General features: G+C 48.0%; 1 protein-coding gene across 1 annotated transcript; it reads left to right on the top strand.

The window, feature by feature from the left end:
* Positions 1-1454: 1454 nt before the first annotated feature.
* Positions 1455-16963, top strand: BLMH (bleomycin hydrolase). Its single transcript, XM_035139614.2, has 12 exons — positions 1455-1578; positions 4844-5041; positions 5125-5234; positions 6238-6379; positions 6979-7067; positions 7808-7900; positions 9868-10023; positions 10773-10931; positions 11038-11105; positions 11386-11503; positions 13309-13378; positions 16534-16963. Exons 1-12 carry the CDS (start codon positions 1566-1568, stop codon positions 16683-16685), a joined length of 1368 nt encoding a protein of 455 aa, XP_034995505.1. The 5' UTR covers positions 1455-1565; the 3' UTR covers positions 16686-16963.
* Positions 16964-18664: the final 1701 nt, after the last annotated feature.

Below are 18664 nucleotides of genomic sequence, written 5' to 3'. Positions count from 1 at the left end.
CATCAAGAGCATGGGAAATATGTACTGTAATAGAAGGGAGGTACATCGGATAGAGTTACAGATAAGTTTCACAGGATACAGGTAAATCACTGACACCTCCTTGGGTGTCCGGAGTTTCATTTAACATTTATACAGTATGACCATTTAAACGGAGACAAAAGGAGAGGCAGGCATTGGTGCTATCCCGTCTGTCGCCCCAAATGGTTTTCCTGCCAGTTCCGTTATCGCTCATCCTGATTTCGATAACATGCTAACGATTGTTCATTGTTACCGTATTACCCTTCACAGGAACAAGCCCACCATTAGGAATGTGAGGAGGAGTCTAAGGCTTGCGTCTGTCAGCTAAACAACGTATAACAACTTAATTCATTATCTTATCCTTTGTCTAAATAATAAACTTTATCGTTTTATCTATGGCGGTTCTTTGGTCTCTATATACATCCTGTGTAAATCACGTTAGGGCATTGTGGAAATGGAAACAGTACTTGACGGCATATGAATGAGCCTCCGCCAACCATTGAATAAAATGGTGTGACATTGTGGTGTTATTCATTATAGGCACAGTAGGTGGCGCTGTGGAGCTGTCAGTGCTCCCTCGACGCTTTGAAGGGAAACCCGTTTGTTATCTTTCTACCAGATGTAACTTATCAGTTATTATGCCCGTTTTCATTAATCTTACGATAATTTATTATAAAAATAGGAACACCCCAACATCTCTGTTGTAAGGAAGCATGCCAGTCATCATTTAGCACAAGGGTCACATTAAGACCCCCAAACATCCATGCAAGGAATGGGGGGTGGGGTGGGGTGGGGAGAGCAAGGCTGGATGGGAACTCACTGGTTTGGTTTTGCTTTTTAAGGAAATATATTTTAACAGTGCTGTGTTTATAGTTTTCATTATCCTTTACATTTTAAGATTTTTTTAATAAAAAAAAATGTTTTAATTCTATTAGAGCAGAGCTTCCCAAACATTTCCTGTTGGTGACACACTTTTTAGACATGCATCAATTCGCGACACAGTAATTCAGTTTTACTAGCAAACCGGAGGTTAAACCAACCCCTTTCCATTCCCGGGAGGAGTGCAGGGAGCGTTTGCATGACACACTCACTGCAGCAGACACACTAAGGTGTCAAGACACACAGTTTGGAGAGCTCTGTATTAGCGTTTAATTAACTTTTTAGCGATTAGCTTCTACTGTCCCTTTTTAAATAGCTTTTTGTATATTATCTGTGTTGTATGGAATTGTGCAAGCCGCCTTGGAAAAGGCATAATAATAATAATAAAATAATAATAATAATATTCCAAGTGCAGTACAGTACCTGTTAACAGCGAGAAAGCTGAACAGCTCCTTTAAGAGGCACAACCTCCACTCTCCCTCCGCCCCTCTAACGGGGGCGGGGAAGAGAATCCGCGAAGGACAGCGCAAGAGGTTTGTCCTTCGCCGCGCTCCGTCGCGGGCCCGGTTTCCTGCTTCCGAGGCTTTAAAAGAGCTGCTTCCGGCGCCGGCGCCCGGCCTTGGTTTTCCTCCTTGGTGGCTCGCGCTGCTGCGGCCGAAAAACCCGCGATGAGTCTCCCAGGTGCGTGTGTGGGGTTGCCATGGGAACGGCAGAGGCCTACTGGGGGTGGGAAAGGCCGGGGGGTGGGAGAGGCCATGGCAACGGGAGGCTGCTGTTGCTTTTGAGGGGTGGGAGTGGGGTGGGGTGGGGGGTAAACAGGCGCCGTCGAGCCGCGGGGCCCCAGGATTCAGCCCCGGCACCTGTTTCCCACTCACACACACTTCAGTCCTGGCCAATTTCGCGAGGAGAGGATTGCACCGCCGAGGGAGCGTGTCCCTGAGCATGTGCAGAGTGCCTCCCCCTCCCCAGATTCCTGGGGTTGAAAGAAGCGCCCCTTCCTAATCCGATTTGCGCCCCAGCGCCTGTTTGCACCGATGTAGGCTCCCCACCCCCTCTTCCCTGCTTTAGACGATCTCTGGTTTTTATTAATAATCTGATTTTTATTATTGAGAATAGGTGGCTTGTTTGTTTGTTGAATGCTGGGCAGCTTCGACAACTTAAGTAGAAAAACCTGGGTATAAATGTCAGAGAGAGAGAGAGAGAGAGAAATAAAGGAAGCAACCGACCCTGCAGGCTATACATGAAAAGTAGTTGCCTGATGAAAGGATGAATTTAGCACCTCATTAAAAGAGCCCTTACACTTAATAAGGCACCCAGCAGCCGGCAGCCAGGGAAGGACGTCTGTGGTTTGTATGCTACTTGTGAAGAAGAATAAGAATAAGAAGAATTAGTAGTTTATTTCCTCCAGAACCTTGAGGAACTGGAGGCAGCTTGCAAGAATTAAAACAAATGAAGATAAAGCACAGATCACTAAAGACACACGAAAGATAATAGTTAAGAAGTAGTTAAGATGATAAAGGAATCGAAACGATGTACAAACAAATCTGTCAAAAGGCCGGTAGCAAAAACAGCAGAGCGCTATTAAAAGCCCTTTCCTTAAAAACGGCAAAAGCCTGTCGGAATAAAATGGCAACTTCTGTGGTCTTGCTTAGAAAGCTGGTTTAAAGGGGAGCCATGAGGGAGCCAGGCTGCTCCGTAATTTGGGCACTGCTGCGGAAGAAGTCCTGGGTTCGTACCCACCAGCCAACCTTCTGGCAGTGATGGGACTGTGAAAAAGACCTCCCAATGAGGTTCATGTGCCATATGCTAAGATTTCATTCTTCCTCTAGCTAGGCTCAAGGTTGCAGTCTCTCTCTCTCTCTCTACTTTCCTCCTTCTTGTTCTCACAACAACCTTAGCCTGAGAGATAGCTACTGGAACCAAGATCACCTAGTGAGCATCTTGGCTGGCTGCAGATCTGAACCTATATAGTATCCTTTACCGATGAATCGCCTTACTTGGTTTTTCTTACGCCACTTGAGTCTTAGGGACTGTATTCTTAGATACAGGCTGTAGCTTAGTGGTAGGGCCCCTGCTTTGCACACAGAAGGTCTGGGGTTCAAATCCACTTAGGGCTGGGAAAGACAGGTCTGAAGTCCTTTAGAGCCACTGCCAGTCAGTGCAGACAGTACTGAGCTAGATAGACCAATGCCCTGATTCAGGCTAAGCCAGCTTCCTATGTTCCAGTGCCAAGATATATATAAAATTAAAAGGTAGGTGTCAGCCCCATTGCCTTTGGGAAATGACAGTTCTTTTCCAGGTTTTATCTACTTTTTGTCAAACTTCTTTATGTCAGGATAAGCATGCGCCGAAATTCAGCCACCGTGGCACATGGCAATTAGCTGTGCTTGGGTGAGGCACTATTAGGAACGTGTCTTTGGCACAAAGCAAGGCCTTGTGATTACAGGAGTGGATCTGGAACAGTTTCACACCCTTAAGAAGGTGGAGGGCAGCATTGCCTAATAATATAGGTACTGAAGGCAGAAATATTTGCATAGTGTTAGAATACATTCCACAAAAAGTTGTTTTTGCTGTGGTCTACTTCGCATTGGAGCCTGCACACCTGCAGATCCCCAGTTTTCATTTTAAAAAGGAAGAGTAAGTTTCTAGTATTTGTAGAACCAGAGAGATAAGCAAAATGTACAGATGCTAGTCTCGTCTTTGGTGGGAATCTAGCCTGTTCCCCTCCCCCTTGTCATTTTTAGTGCTTTACTTTGCCCCCACCCCCAGGCCTGGGTGGAAAAATCCTGCAGGCACCCATGAACAGGAATATTTGCCTACTCCATTTTCAGACCACATGTAACACTGAAATCTCCATCTGTTGTTGTTTAGTCGTTTAGTCGTGTCCGACTCTTCGTGACCCCATGGACCATAGCACGCCAGGCACTCCTGTCTTCCACTGCCTCCCGCAGTTTGGTCAAACTCATGTTGGTAGCTTCGAGAACACTGTCCAACCATCTTGTCCTCTGACGTCCCCTTCTCCTAGTGCCCTCAATCTTTCCCAACATCAGGGTCTTTTCCAAGGATTCTTCTCTTCTCATGAGGTGGCCAAAGTATTGGAGCCTCAGCTTCACGATCTGTCCTTCCAGGGAGCACTCAGGGCTGATTTCCTTAAGAATGGATAGGTTTGATCTTCTTGAAGTCCATGGGACTCTCAAGAGTCTCCTCCAGCACCAAATCTCCATCTATCCCCTGTTATTACTATAAGACGAAGCAGGAAGTATGAAGGGAGGGGGAACCTGGAAAGGGAGTAATTGCAGTGAGGCAAATGTGTAACCTCAGGATCTGTTTTGAGATTGCTGGATTTCATTATTTAAATTATTATAATCATCTTTATAAGTTACTCTGGTTTTCGGTTTAAAAACACACAAGAGAGCTAGCGAAAAGTTAATAGAGTTACTTATAATTGTTTAAAAGTTTTACTGATTTTTATCTGCAGCTTATATTAAGATGGTTTTATGTATATTGGTTTTCAGGTTAGTTTGTTTCTTCATGTTCTTTGTGTTTCGTCTCCTGTTTTATTGGAGACTGCTCTTTGGTTAAATGGCTTACAAATCTTCTAAGTAAATAAGCACAATAAAAATAGGCAAATGATACATATTGCAATCATAAAATGAAAAAACACACACAGCAACAGCTGAACACACTAACCTAATATATTAATAGCCTGCTGATTGATTATTAAAAGAAATTCAACGAGTAATAAGAGTGTCTCTGGGAAGAGACAGAGGACATTCCCTGCCATGCCATGAGCAGCATCAGCACCAGCCCTGCCTCCAGACCCCTGTGATGAGCTCCCAGCATCCTTCCTGAGTAGATCCTCCTTCTGTTTTCTCCATGTGTGCCCTCTGTTGCTGACTTTCACAATCGACTGCCCTGAATCGACGGTCCTGTTTTGTCTTAGCAGGGTTGAGCCTGAAAAAATCTTCGGCTTTCGCCAAAGCCCTGAAAGCTGAACCCCGCTACTTGTTGGCCCAGAATGTGGCCACGTGCGCAGACCCCCTGGAGGTGTGCCTGGAGCGGGCCGTGGTGCAGGACACGCTGCAGGTCTTCCAGCACGTGGTACCTGCTGAAGGGAAGCCCATCACCAATCAGAAGAACTCAGGTAATGGCCGTCTCCCTTGAGATTGTACATCCCATTTGAATACTTTGCGATGCCCATCTCCGCTGTGCTCCTCTGACCCCCAGGACGCTGCTGGATCTTCTCCTGCCTGAACGTGATGCGCCTCCCCTTCATGAAGAAGTTCAACACAGAGGAGTTCGAGTTCAGCCAGTCGTACCTCTTCTTCTGGGACAAGGTGCTTCCAATTGTATTTAACTGCCCTTCTGCTTCTTGCATTTATATCCCACCTCCAAGGAATTCAAGGCGGCACACATGATTTCCCACCATCCACATTTTACCCCATGAAGTAGGTTGGACTGAAAGATGGTCACTGGCCCAAGGCCACCCCAAAAAGCTTCATGCCTGAGTGAGGATTTGAACCCAGGTCCCTAGGCCAAAACCCTTAACCAGCATGCCACGCCGGCTCTCAGAGGTGCTTTGTTTAGGTGCTAGGGTGGGGATGTGGTCATTTGGATGTTACGAGTTTCGAGGGATGATGGAAGTTAGGGTCCAGAATCATCTGGAGGGCTTTAGATTCCCCACCCCTGCTTTGAGGAAAACCCAGCAGACTGGTCGGCTTCTTTCTGTAAGCAGGGGGGCCATTCAGGCTTCTGCCTTGAGCTGCCACCCTCAGAAACCTTTTGTGGGGGGCAGCAGCCCAGGAGGGGGCATTCTCTGTGGACTTCCCTCCCCACAGAACAGTGTCCTCATCACACAGCTATCATTGCATGCTGAAAACACCCCTGGCCCTTTGTATTACAGTACAGTGGTACCTCGGGTTACGAACACGATCCGTTCCCGGTCGCGGTTCGTAACCCGAAAAGGTCGCAAACTGAGTGCCATTTTTGCACATGCGCAAAGCGCGTGCACCGCTTCTGCGCATGCGCGGGACGAAAACACTTCCAGGTTTGCGGAGTTCGTAACCCGAAGTGTTCGCAACCTGAGCGGTTCGTAACCCGAGGTACGACTGTATGTCTTAGTTCTAACTGGTCTTTACATTCTATTGTTTTATTATCATAACCTGCTCTGGGCCCTGATGGCAGGTAATTGATTCTATGACTAAATAAATAATAACCAGGGGGGCACCACTAAGTGTGCTGTAAAAAGGCCAGAAGGTTAAGGCGGGGTGGGTTAGCTTGAAGCCTACCAGGGCTCGATGGACCTGGTCTCTGACTGAATTCTGACTGGCTTATTTCCAGGTTGAACGCTGTTACTACTTCTTGCATGCATATGTGGAAACGGCTCAGAAGAAGGAGCCCGTGGACGGGAGGCTGGTGCAGTTCCTGCTCTGCAATCCCTGCAATGACGGCGGGCAGTGGGACATGCTTGTCAACCTCATTGGTAAAAGAAGCTGAGGCCAAGGCACTTTGTAGTCCACCTAGGTTCCTGGGTAGAGGATCCAGCATCTTAAGCAGTGGGGGGGGGGGCGGGGGCTGCTCAGCCAAGACCAGGAAATTGGGAGTTGGGGTTACAGAATTCCTTGGGTGGGGCTGGAATCGCAAAATCTTTTGAAGGTCTTCTGATGAGGTGGATAGTTGCAGTATAAGGCGGAGTCCGAGTCCTTTCTCTCTGAGATCCCCACAGGATCTTCAGTCTGGTCCTCTCTTACTTAGATTTAAAAAATGTATTCATTGAGCTTATGCAGCTAACCGATGGTGGAGTCAGGCCAGGCTGCCCGGCAGGGTATGTCCAAGCTCTCAGGCAAGTCCAGCATTCATTACTCTGAGCCATTGAATTGGTGATGCTGAGGACTGGGCCTGGATGCACCACAGGTGAGAAGGCTCTCCTGGACGAAGGATGTGGGAGGACAGAAGGAGCCTGGAAAGATTGTGTCAAGATTTGTGCTTATTTCACACAGCGTAAACTGAGTGCAGCAGGCAGAATGATCTTTCCTTCGGCCCATCAGTTCTGGTCGGTTACTAAAACTGGTTTCTTCCTAGAAAAATACGGCGTAGTCCCCAAGAAGGTTTTCCCTGAATCACACACCACGGAGGCCTCCAGACGAATGAATGACATTCTGAACCACAAGGTAACTGAAGTGTGTGTGTGCGCATTGCCCAGTGTGGGGGGAGTGTTACCGTCTCTAAAATCATTCGTCTTCACACCAGTTTGGAAACTCAAGCTCAGGCTTGTAAATAAGCCCATAAAAATGATCAACCCCCATGGAATGGTTTAGTTGCTTGCTTGCCCACAGGTATCCTGTGTAACACACTGGTGACCTGAAAAAAAGTAAATCTTTCCTGTCTGGTGGCTTGCCAAGAAGAGTCGAACAGATGAGTCCCTGTAAAGCAGGCATAGGCAACCTTGGCTCTCCAGATGTTTTGGAACTACAACTCCCATGATCCCTGACCACTGGCCCTGTTAGCTAGGGATCATGGGAGCTGTAGTTCCAAAACATCTGGAGAGCCAAGGTTGCCTATGCCTGCTGTAAAGCATGTTAAAGCCCTTAAGATCTGAGGTGGGCTTTTGGACACACCTGCTGCTCCACACACACACACACACACACACACTGAGTTGACATAGTTTCCACAACCTTCCTGTTCAGATGCTGACACCTGGCATTGCTTGCTAAGGTCCTTATCCATGGGCACTGAATCTTTTCTTTCCAGTCTGTTAAAAGGTAAGTTCTAGCCTGGTGCTCTCCAGATGTTCTGGGCTGCATCCCCCATCAGCCAGCTCAGCCATCCTGAACTTTGAGTGTGTTGATAGCGTGCCACAGAGATTGCCATTTAGAACTTGCTTCTCCCGCTTTCCTTTTCTTCCAAACAGATGCGAGAGTATTGCCTCCGGCTGAGGAATATGGTAGAGACTGGATGCAACAAGGACGAGCTCTCTGCCGCCGTGGACACCATGATAGAGGAGGTCAGCCGCTCTTGGTGGGGGGGCAAATGCGGTGGCTGAGTGAGAAGAGATTTTCTGTCCCTGCCCTCCCTTTTTCCTCCCCCCCCCCCAGGGCCCCAGTCATGATGCTTCTCATTTGGCCGCAAGACTTTCCAAGTGCACCTTAGTATTTATCCAGCACCGAGGGCCTTCTGGCGGTTCCCTCATTGCGAGGTTACAGGGAACCAGACAGAGGGCCTTCTCGGTAGTGGCACCCGCCCTGTGGAACGCCCTCCCAGCAGATGTCAAGACAATAAGTAACTATTTTACTTTTAGAAGACAACTGAAGGCGGCCCTCTTTAGGGAAATTTTTAATGTTTGTTGCTGTACTGTTTTTAATATTCGGTTGGAAGCCGCCCAGAGTGGCTGGGGAATAAATAATAATAATAATATATTATTATTATTATTATTATTATTATTATTATTGCATTTATATCCCCCCTTTCCCTCCAGAGAGCTCAAGATGACATACCTACTTCTCCTCCTCCCCATTTCGCCCTCACAACCCTGTGAAGTAGGTTAGGCTGAGAGGCCGTGACTGGCCCAGGGTCCCCGTGAGTGCCATGGCCAAGTGGAGATTCAGGTCCTAGTCCAGCACTCTAACCCCTACACCACACTTGCTCTCACCCTCTTCTGTTGTGATACCGAGATTCCCGCTCTATAAATTTTCCCTGGATAAAAAAAGAAAGAACGGCTAGGATGAGGTTGAACTGTCTCATTGCACATCTTGTAAAGAGCACATTGTTCACAGGCCTCCCTCCCCAGGGGTGTTTCATGCTTTTGGGGGTGGCAGGATTATTGCACGTGGAGTTTGGGGTGGTACATGTGTCCACACCCTCCAAAGTCTTTGGAAACGATCGCGCTTTGTAGATCCTGCTGCCTCACTGTGTTCTTGGTGCGAGGCAAGCCAAGTCCCTTTTTTCTTAAATTGGAATTGAACTCTGCCTGGGAGGAAGCGTAACATGCCTGCTTCTTGATTAGGGCAGTTCCACTAATCTTCTGTCGAAGGTTTAACTGAGCACAGCTCGGACCAGCCTTAGCAGAGAGATGCAGAGATCCCACTGTGAATGCATTTTGGTTGGGCTCTTTACAATTTGGAGGGGCAGATTGTCTACCCAGCTGCACTCTTTCTTCTCTCTCTCTCTTGCATCTGCCAAAGCTGTCAAGAGGAAAGGTGTGTCAGGCTGTTTTAATTTTACTTCTTTACAGGAGTCGCATTGTCCTTCACGGCATTTCTGCAAAGCCCTTGGTGCCTCCCAAAGTGTCCGTCCAGGATGCCTGCACTAGAGGGCAGCAGAGAACACCGTATATCATTTCTTGCTGTTGTCCAAGGCACCGCAGCTCCATGCTGGCTTCCCCAGGGCATGATCCATCAATTGAGATGATCATTTCACTAAGATGAGAACAACAATTACCAGACCTTTAGAAGGCATCTCAAGGCAGCCCTGTTTAGGGAAGTTTTAATGTTTGATTTCTGTATTTTAATGTTTTGTTGGAAGCCGCCCAGAGTGGCTGGGGGAACCCGGCCAGATGGGCGGGGTATAAATAATAATAATAATAATAATAATAATTATTATTATTATTATTATTATTATTATTATTATTATTATTATCATCATCATCATCATCCCAGAACTGCCTCCATCAAACCGGTGGCTGTTCCACCAGACCACTGTGTAACTTTTATTAGGGAGCAAAATGAAAGAGCCCATAGATTTCCTCTCCCCACCCTGTTCATTTTTGCCTCCTGTGTCACGTTGCTTAGCTTCCACACTGTTGTTTAAAAAGCTTTAAACCAGTTTGATGCCTTCGGCGGAACAGCAGCTTATAAGCCTAGCGAGCAATTAAGCAAAACGAGGGTTTGTGAGTCACAAGCACCAGTTCCCTCTGGCCGATTTGAAGAGAGGCGTCTGGGTTCCACCTTCCACTGATCTGTTTTCCCTCCCCAGGTGTTCAGAATAGTGACCATCTGCCTGGGGAGCCCTCCGGACTCCTTCTGCTGGGAGTTCTACGATAAGGAGAAGGCCTACCACAAGATTGGGCCAATCTCGCCCCTGCAGTTCTACAAGGAGCACGTCAAGCCCATCTTCGACATGGAAAGCAAGGTTGGGCAATGTGGTAAACACAAGGCAGCCTGTGGACAATCATTGGCCCCCTGTCTGTGCAATCCTTTTTAGATTTTGGAAGCGGATAAGACACATCCCTGACCCACAGTTTGTTGCTCCCTTCTTTTCGTTTAATACCACGCCCCCTCTTCAGTCTGTTCGAAAGTTGTGGCATGGCTGAAATCATGGAATTGTAGAGTTGGAAGGGACCCCCAAGGGTCATCTAGCCCAACCCCTGCAAATCTGGAATCTCAACTTGAAAGAACCCCTGACAGATGGTCCCCCAACCTCCCTCGAGAAACCTCAAATGCTGGGAAGTCCACCACCTTCCGAGGTAGTCGGTTGCATTGCTGAACCGCTCTTACTGTCAGAAAGTTCTTCTTAATGTTTATAGTTGGAAATCCTTACAGAAAGGCCCACCAGATTTCCAACCCCAGATCTCTATTTGGGGGACCCAAGCGTTGCTTGGTCAGATGGTGATAATATTGTAACCCAGAACAAAAATGAGATGAGTCTAGCAAAGGATATTTGATCATATTATTTCCAAACTGCCATCTTGTTTGAAATTGAACCTCCGGGTTCGGTGGCAGCCTACCTCTGAATAACACCTGCTGGGGACGAATAAGAAATGGCCATCTCTGGCCATGCTCTCCTTGTGAGCATTTCAGTTGGCTGCTACTGCTGGGTCCAGCAGAGCTGGGAGGAGTGACCTCCTTGAAATTAACTAACTCAGCCCTTTGACTTAACAGGTTTGCCTGGTGAATGACCCTCGGCCCCAGAACCAATACAACCAGCTTTACACGGTGGAGTACCTGAGTAACATGGTGGGGGGCAGGAAGACTCTTTACAACAACCAGCCCGTCCAGCTCCTGAAAAAACTGGCAGCCGCTTCTATTCGGGATGGAGAGGTTTGCGTGCCCCCCCCCCCAAATCTTTCTTTTGCTCCTTAGCACAGTGTCTTCCTGCTCTTTGCTTCAGCTGAAGGGTCCTGATTGTCGCCTGCTCTCTCCTCAGGCCGTGTGGTTTGGTTGTGACGTTGGGAAGCACTTCAACAGCAAACTGGGCATCAATGACATGAATATGTAAGTGCTTGTGGGGTGGGGGCAGAGGGCCGTGATCCTGCATACAGTTCCCCTGGGGATTGTGGGTGTGCACGTCAAGCTCAAACTTTGCTTTGCCTCCATTTCTTTGTTCTTCCGGAAGCTCAGAGCCCCCTGGGCTGCAGATCTGCTGCACCGCTTGCTTACCTGGTCCTGTATACGACTTAATAAATGTGTTTACTCCGCAGTTTAGGATGACTAGGGAAGGCACCTTCTCTGAACCCCACACTTAATGTGCATTTCTGTGTGCGCTGCTTTGTAGATTTAACCACAACCTGGTGTTTGGCGTGTCAGTCAAGAACATGAACAAGGACGAGCGGCTGATCTATGGGGATTCGCTGATGACCCACGCCATGGTCATTACTGCCTTCACTGAGAAGGTTGGTGTTGGGGCAACAGGGTGGCTGGTGGAGTTCCTTCCCTTCCTCTCCTCTCCATGTATATGGCAGTCAACCAGACAATAATTGCACACACGACCTGCTCATGGAATCCTCCTGGGGACGGTGTGCGCTTTTGAAAGAGGGACAGAGAACCGGTGGCCCTCAAATGTTTTTGGGCTCCCATTTCCCATCCGCCCCAGCCAGCCCGGTCAGGGGATGAGGGGAACGGCAGCCCAGCACACTTAGAGGGTGACAAAGGTTCCCCATCTCTGCTCTAAGAAGTTGTATTCCATACATGTGAGAGACAGAGCGATGCTTCCACCGAGAGGAGGATGCCCTTTACAGCAGGCATGCAGGGAACATCTGTGGCCATCCAGAGACTCTTGGATTCCCAACATCCACCTGCCTCAGCAGGAGCATAGCCAGCGGTCTGGGGTGCTGGGAGCTAGTGGAGGGTCACATCCCTCTTCTAAAGTGCCTTGTCGACAAAGACCACCGTTCTTTTATGATGAATCATAGAATTGTAGAGTTGATATCTGGATGATGCTAGTGGCAATAGCACTGGGGCCACCAACGTGCCCCCCCCCTTCCCAGAGACACCCGCTCTTCCTCCAAGGAGCTCAGAGGCAGCACAGGGACTCCATGACCACCACCACCACAATCCCATGGCGGATGCTTTCGTTGTTATTTTACATGACGCATTTTAGGTACACAGCCTTCCAAAGCTTTCTAAATTTACCGTGGGTCTCCAGTTTCACAGGCAGAAATATACAAAGGTTAGCAACGATGAAAGGTAGTAAAGACAGTGATGGAATTACTTTAAAAGCCAGATAGGCCTGTCAGGCAATCAACCCAATGAGATCTGACCCTCCCCTCTCTCCTTAATCCAAGAGGGATGCCAGCCCACTCTTCCCCACTTGGTCCTTGCTAGCTAGAAAGGGCTTGTCTAAACATTTGGATGCTCCTCACCTTAGAAATCCAAAACGTTAAAACTTAAAAGCCGCAATGCCCCATGGCTGGTTTTGCCAACGGTTGAGATTTATAATTCTCACTAAAAGCTTCTTTAGGCTAAAAGCAGGTATTAAAACATGGGGCTTCCCCCCCACCTTTTTTTTTTTAAAAAAATACCTGTTGTGCAAACAGGTTTCAACTACAACTGTGATGTAATTTTCTTTTCCCTTGAGGGACGTTTAATCCTTGCCAGCATTCAAAACTAAGCTCAATGTGGCTTGATTGAATTTTAAGAGCTTGAAAGTAATTCCAGTCAGGCCTTCAGAGGTTCTTGCCACCATCTCTTCCAGCTGCCTCGCATGGACCTGAGCATAGCTTGGACCCAAAGTCTTTAAAAGTACTGTAGCGCGATTTATTTATTTTATTTATTACCACATGTATATCCTCCCTCCAAGGACCTCAAGGTGATGTACAGGGTCTTCCCACCCTCCAATTTATCAAAATACTGATAAAATCAGCAGCTTTCTATATACACTGTATAAAATATCCATAATAAAACTGCATGCCTAGCTAGGCCTGCAATATTCCACATGCAATATTCTCCACACTGTAGAACTCCTTATGTGATCCAGATACCAGGCTTTTAGCATTTGGGGTTGTAAAGGCACAGGTGAGTGGCGCTTTCAGCAGTTTGTGAAATGAAAGCGCAGGTGTCGTCTGTCAGGTAAGGGAGGCATTTTATTTCTCTGCTATAAATCCACAAGGAAGTGTCAATCTGCCCGGCCAGGGGAGATGGGAGGCTTTTGTGCAGGGCTCTTCCTCCTGTTGACCCCTGCATTCCCCCCTCTTTCCAGCCAGAGCAAGAGGGTTGCTTTGAAAAATGGCGCGTGGAGAACTCATGGGGCGAAGATCGCGGGAATAAAGGTAATGTGTTGCTAACGCGGATGCTGAAAGTTGGGCTTGCCTCTTTTCGTTTTGCATCAGGGGTGTTTTCTGGATTTTTTTGGGCTAGATGACTTCCAGGCGTCCCTTCCAGTGCTAAGATTCTCAACAGTGTGTGTACTGGGATAGCGAGCTTAATTCTGGGCCAGTTTAGCACTCGAAGCCTATGCAGTTTGCCCTGACTCTACCATAGCAGAATCCTGGCAGGCTGGTGGTCAGGGGCCTTGGTGGGGCCTGGTTTGAGTGAATTCTTCCTTTTTGCCCTCCATCACTTCAGGACTCTCCAACCTGGGGTCTCTTCCCAAGGCTGAATTTTCCTGGGTTTGTGATGAGGGCAATTCAAGGAGGCTCCAGGACCTCCCTCCTTCCCTGTGTTCTGCACTCTCTGCCAGGATTGCCATTGGGCTGTGTGTGTGTGTGTCTCTCCCCCCCCCTCCTTTTAATTACTCCAGGGTCATAAGGCAGAGATTGTAGAATTCCTGCATGGGGTTTATTGCAGAGAGAGAGAGAGAGAGCGCACATGAGCACTGACTGGGCTGCCGTTCCTTTAAGCTCCTGATGTAATCTCATTTTGTATAGAAAAGTTCATTACCCTTTCTTCGAACAGCCTCCAGGGGGGAAACCGTTGCTGTTTGGTTGTGCGATTGGGACAACAACAAGCAGCGTCTTTGTCTAGCAGTATTGTAGCTGCCACACATGTTCCGTTTACCTCTTCACTTCCCCTGGGAGTTGGCGGAAGACAAGGGCCCACGAGCCTTTATGCTACCCATGGTCATTTCAAAGAGCCAAGGACTTTTCTGCCTGTACCAGTGTCCCCCATTGAGACTGGAGCTTCTGTTTGCATAACAAGAGCTTTCGTGGAACAGCAGGCGCAGGACTATCTCAATGATCCAGGCACGCAGGTGGCCCTCACCCCCGCTTCCCAAAAAAGCCGCCTGGAGGTCAAGGCACAGCTATTCTTAGCCCTTCGTTTACCCATCTGTTTTATGAGCGTGGTAAAACCCAGAGTTGCTCCAGCAGTTAAAAACACACACACACACTCCTGCCATCAACCACAAGAGACGAGTGCGAACCACTTTGAGCTTTCAAAGTTTAAAAATAACCCAGCGAAAGCGAGACAGATTACCGGCATTCCTCAGAGTTTACCTTCTCCAGCCTCCAGGCAGGGCAGCCAGGAGGCGTGAGGTTGATTCCTTGAGCTGCTTAGCCTCTTGCTGTTCTATGTGGAAGTCTCACTCCCACTCGAATGCAAAGCCTGCTTTTAATGAATGGGGCCTGAATGGGGCTTTTTCCTCGAGGGCTCTGGCCTTGCCCCTGAACAGACTTTGGGGGCCTCTCACTTTGGGGGCCAAGCAGAGCCCTCTTGCCGCCTCTACCCAATCAGTCCCTTGCAATGGCCAACCCTGCTTGCAGCTGCTCTTTTCCACTTACCAAGCAGGCAAAATGCTTTAGCCTCTCTGCACTGCAAGGTAGGCCTCTGTTGGGGGGGGGGGTCAGGCTGAAGAAGAGAGCAGCTTGCCCCAGGGTTGTTTGCAGAATGTGTCTTGGGCATTCATTCAGCACGTGTGTATTGTGGGCACAGAATTTGGCCAAGCCTGAGTCCTTTCTCTTAGTGATCCTTACAATCCAGGCCTATAAAACAGGGCAGTAGCGGGTAGTACTACTAGCATTACGTATGTCTGCACTGCAGCTGGGTGTGCTGGGGGCTCAGAAGAGCAGCTGCTAGCTTAAGACACCACCTAACCAATCTGTCTTTCCTGGGGCGAGATTGTCCTGAAAGCTTCCTGGCTCTAAGGCTGGGGTCTGCAGTGTGATGCCTGTGGGAACCCACAGATGTTGGTGCAAGTTTAGCCTCCTCCCTCCCAATTCTAACCATATTTTAAAATAGTGTTTTGGGCCTTGTTTGTTTGCAGGGGGTGCCTATTTTTGGCTGGCTTACCTGCTTTTTTAATACATGTTTTATTGGGGGGCATATGTAGGTGTGCTGCATGGTTTTTTGGGGGGAGGGGGTTGAGTATATCCAGTTTTTCTTTTGTGGAAGGGCTATTTTGCAGAACCTGTGAAACAGTTTCTTAGGTTTCCAAATGAGTTCTTAGCACACCCACACACACCCAAAGTTTTTGGGACTCCTCTTCTAGTTGCTTTCCCACGCCAGATCCTCCAGGGCAGACCTCTAGCTGCTGCCCCAAAGTTGTCATTTGCAGATATGGCCCTCGGAGAAGGTTTTGGGAATAGCTGGCCTCTTGAAAAAAGCCTGGGCTTGTATGGGAAGGCCAAGCGGCATTCTGGCAGGCCCCTTGTTTAAGGAAGAGGTGAAGAATGAGGATGTTAGATTTGGCACTCAGGCTTGGCTAGGCGTGGAGGCATTAAAATAACAAGCCCCAACGTCAGCCCTTGAAGAGGGTTGATAGAGTATTGCCTGAAACAACAGAGGCAGGATTAGACTGGGGGCTTAGCTGGAGGAGGATGAGTTATGGAGGAAACGCTTAACCCTTTTGCATGGTGCTTTGGGTCCAGGTCGCCTGGTCTGGGTTTACCAGCTTAGCATTGTGATCCTGTTGTTGAAAGACAGGGTCAGATCTTAGACAGGGTTGGAGCATCTGACCTGTTAATTGCAGAGGCAAAGCCACTAGAGGAAACCTGAAAGGCCAGTCCTCGGTCATTCAGGAATTTACAAAAACTCTGGGTTTATAAAGTGGTGTTTTTGGAAGCTCCTGGGTTTTGATTCCAAACATAAATACAAGAGACACCACATGAGACCTCATCCGTTCCTTGTAGGTTTTTGACTTGTGGTGTTTCTTGATGCAGGGGAAAGGCAGAAAAATGTTCCAGGGAGGAATTTGATATGGGATGACAAGTTTGCCTCTCTCCCCCCCAAAAGAAGAAGCACATTTGACATTGCAAGCAAGGAAAGGGGCCTGTATTTTATTGTTTAACCAAAGGCCTCATTAGCTGTGAAAATTAATGGGTCCTTAATGTTCAGAAGCAGTCTACCTCCATGCAGTTTTTGCGGGGCTGCCCTCTTAGATTTCAGTGTGGCATAGAGGGCAGGGGTCCCCCAGGGCAGATCACTGTAGGTGGCCCCTCTTAAGCTGAATACCTCTTAATAGACCTTGTCCCGTCCTCCTCTTCTCCAGGTTACCTTATCATGACTGACGACTGGTTCTCTGAGTACGTCTATGAAGTGGTGGTGGACAAGAAGCATGTGCCAGAGGACATCTTAGCCGTGATGAACCAGGAGCCTGTTGTCTTGCCTGCATGGGACCCCATGGGCGCTCTGGCTAAGTGAACTGTTCTCTGTGTGTGTGTGTTGAGGGGGCTCTCTGCCGCCTTCTTCTGGTCAACCTTGAAGCAAGCATGTGGGGGGGGGAGAATCTGGAGGGCCAGGAGCCAACGCCAAGTGGCCCCATGACCAAACTCCCACTTGAGGTGCCAGTCTTGAAGAGCGGTGCCCTGTGGATTTTCAGAGGAAACAGTGCTTTTCTGTGGATGGGGCTACTCTGCAGCCTTTGCGTCGACGTGTGTGCTTTTCATCGTAGTATAATCCTTTTTTCTTTTCTTTCTTTTTTTTAAAAAAACACCCTCTAAAATTATTTTATCCATGTACTCGTTTTAAAACTTCAGAAATGATTCTTTCATGCAAACCTTGTATAGAAAAAGACGGGTGGGGGTGTGTGAGATGAACGCTTAGGGTGGTTGTGTACCACTAAGGGCCACCAAGTGGAGATTAATTGCTTGTTGGCTGTGATTTTGAGCTGCTCGGCTGCTTGCTTGTGGAGAGAGGCCTATAACCCATGGCACAGAATGCGGCCCACTTCCTACATGATCTTCATCTGTCTTGTCTTTTCCAACTGAGGTGTGGTCTGAAATCAACAGCCTTCTCCCTGGAGCACCTGAATCACAGCCCAGGAGATATCCCCCCCCCCCCAAATCACCACCCCCGAGGCTCAGCTGAACCAACAAAGAGAGTAGCTGCAAAGGCTACATTCCAGAATGCCCAGTTCCTGGGTAAAATGGGATTTTTAAAAAAAATGGCTGCGTTTTTATTTGAATGCCATCTACAAACTACCTGGTGCTATGGAGCGTTTGAATAAAAACACTTTGCTGAATGAGCTTTGGTGTCCTGTATTGATATTATTGATGCGTAATTTGCTGGCAAACTGCAAAATATAGGGCCAACAAATGAATGAGGCAGCGGGTGGTGGGAGAAGACACTCCCCTCCCACCTCTCTACTGGCAACACTGGAGAGCTGTTGCCAGTCAGAGGAGACAATATGGAGCTACTCTGGCCACCTCATGAGAAGAGAAGACTCCCTGATGTTGGGAAAGATGGAGGGCACTAGGAGAAGGGGACGACAGAGGACGAGATGGTTGGACAGTGTTCTCGAAGCCATCAACATGAGTCTGACCAAACTGCAGGAGGCAGTGGAAGACAGGAGTGCCCGGCGTGCTATGGTCCATGGGGTCACGAAGAGTCGGACACGACTAAACAACAAAGTTCAGTTTAGCAGCTAGATGGGCAGATAGTCTTGACATGGCATAAGGCGTCTGCTTTGGGGTCCTTCTTGGCCAAGGTTTTTTCCACACATTGGAAACTTCTGATTTGGCACAAGCAACACCTGAAGATCAAGCACCCACTGAACCCCCGTTAGCTGCAGTCTGTCAGCATGGTATTGGGACTCCAGCCCCATCAGCCTCGGCCAGCCTGGCCCAAAGGGTCAAGGATCATGGGAGTTGTAGTCTCAGCAATACCAGGAATCCCCATACTAGTCTCTGGGAATTAAGCCTGGTGCCAGATCAGAGAGCTTTGAGAGGGGTGGGGGGGAATCTGCCAAACTAAAGCAATGGGGAGAAAAACGCAGGGCATATCAGAATCAACTTGGCGAGAGGAGAGATGAAATTGAATGAGCTCTTACTGAAAGCTGGTCACAGAGTTAATCTCTAATAAAACAATTTAGTCCTCAACATATGTTTAACATCTTGAAAGTTAGGTGACACCAAGACAGGCTTAGGGTATAAAGGAACTGATTTTGCATCCATTCAGCTATTGGGTCAAACTAATTAAAAGCAAACACCCATTTTGCACTGCAGTCTTGTTCCTGAGCAAGAATTCCTGCCATTTCTATTTTTAAATGATTGTTTTTTTTAAAAGTTGCATGCTTTCATGCATTTAATACATCTATCTAAACTGGAGTAACAGACCTATTTTAATTGTTGCCTTTAAGTCTCTTAAGTCGCTTGGTTAACATTGGACATCACCCAGTATGT

Source organism: Zootoca vivipara, chromosome 15, assembly GCF_963506605.1.
Source record: "Zootoca vivipara chromosome 15, rZooViv1.1, whole genome shotgun sequence".
Lineage (NCBI taxonomy): Eukaryota > Metazoa > Chordata > Lepidosauria > Squamata > Lacertidae > Zootoca > Zootoca vivipara.
The sequence above is the reverse complement of the archived record's forward strand: the minus strand, read 5'-3'. Positions and strand labels throughout refer to the sequence as shown.

Bases quoted from the DNA above. Each gene is read 5' to 3' on its own strand.
- BLMH (XM_035139614.2), top strand. The intron at 7,901-9,867 runs GTCAGCCGCTCT...TTCCCTCCCCAG, and splicing joins TGGACACCATGATAGAGGAG to GTGTTCAGAATAGTGACCAT. The intron at 10,932-11,037 runs GTTTGCGTGCCC...CTCTCTCCTCAG, and splicing joins CTTCTATTCGGGATGGAGAG to GCCGTGTGGTTTGGTTGTGA.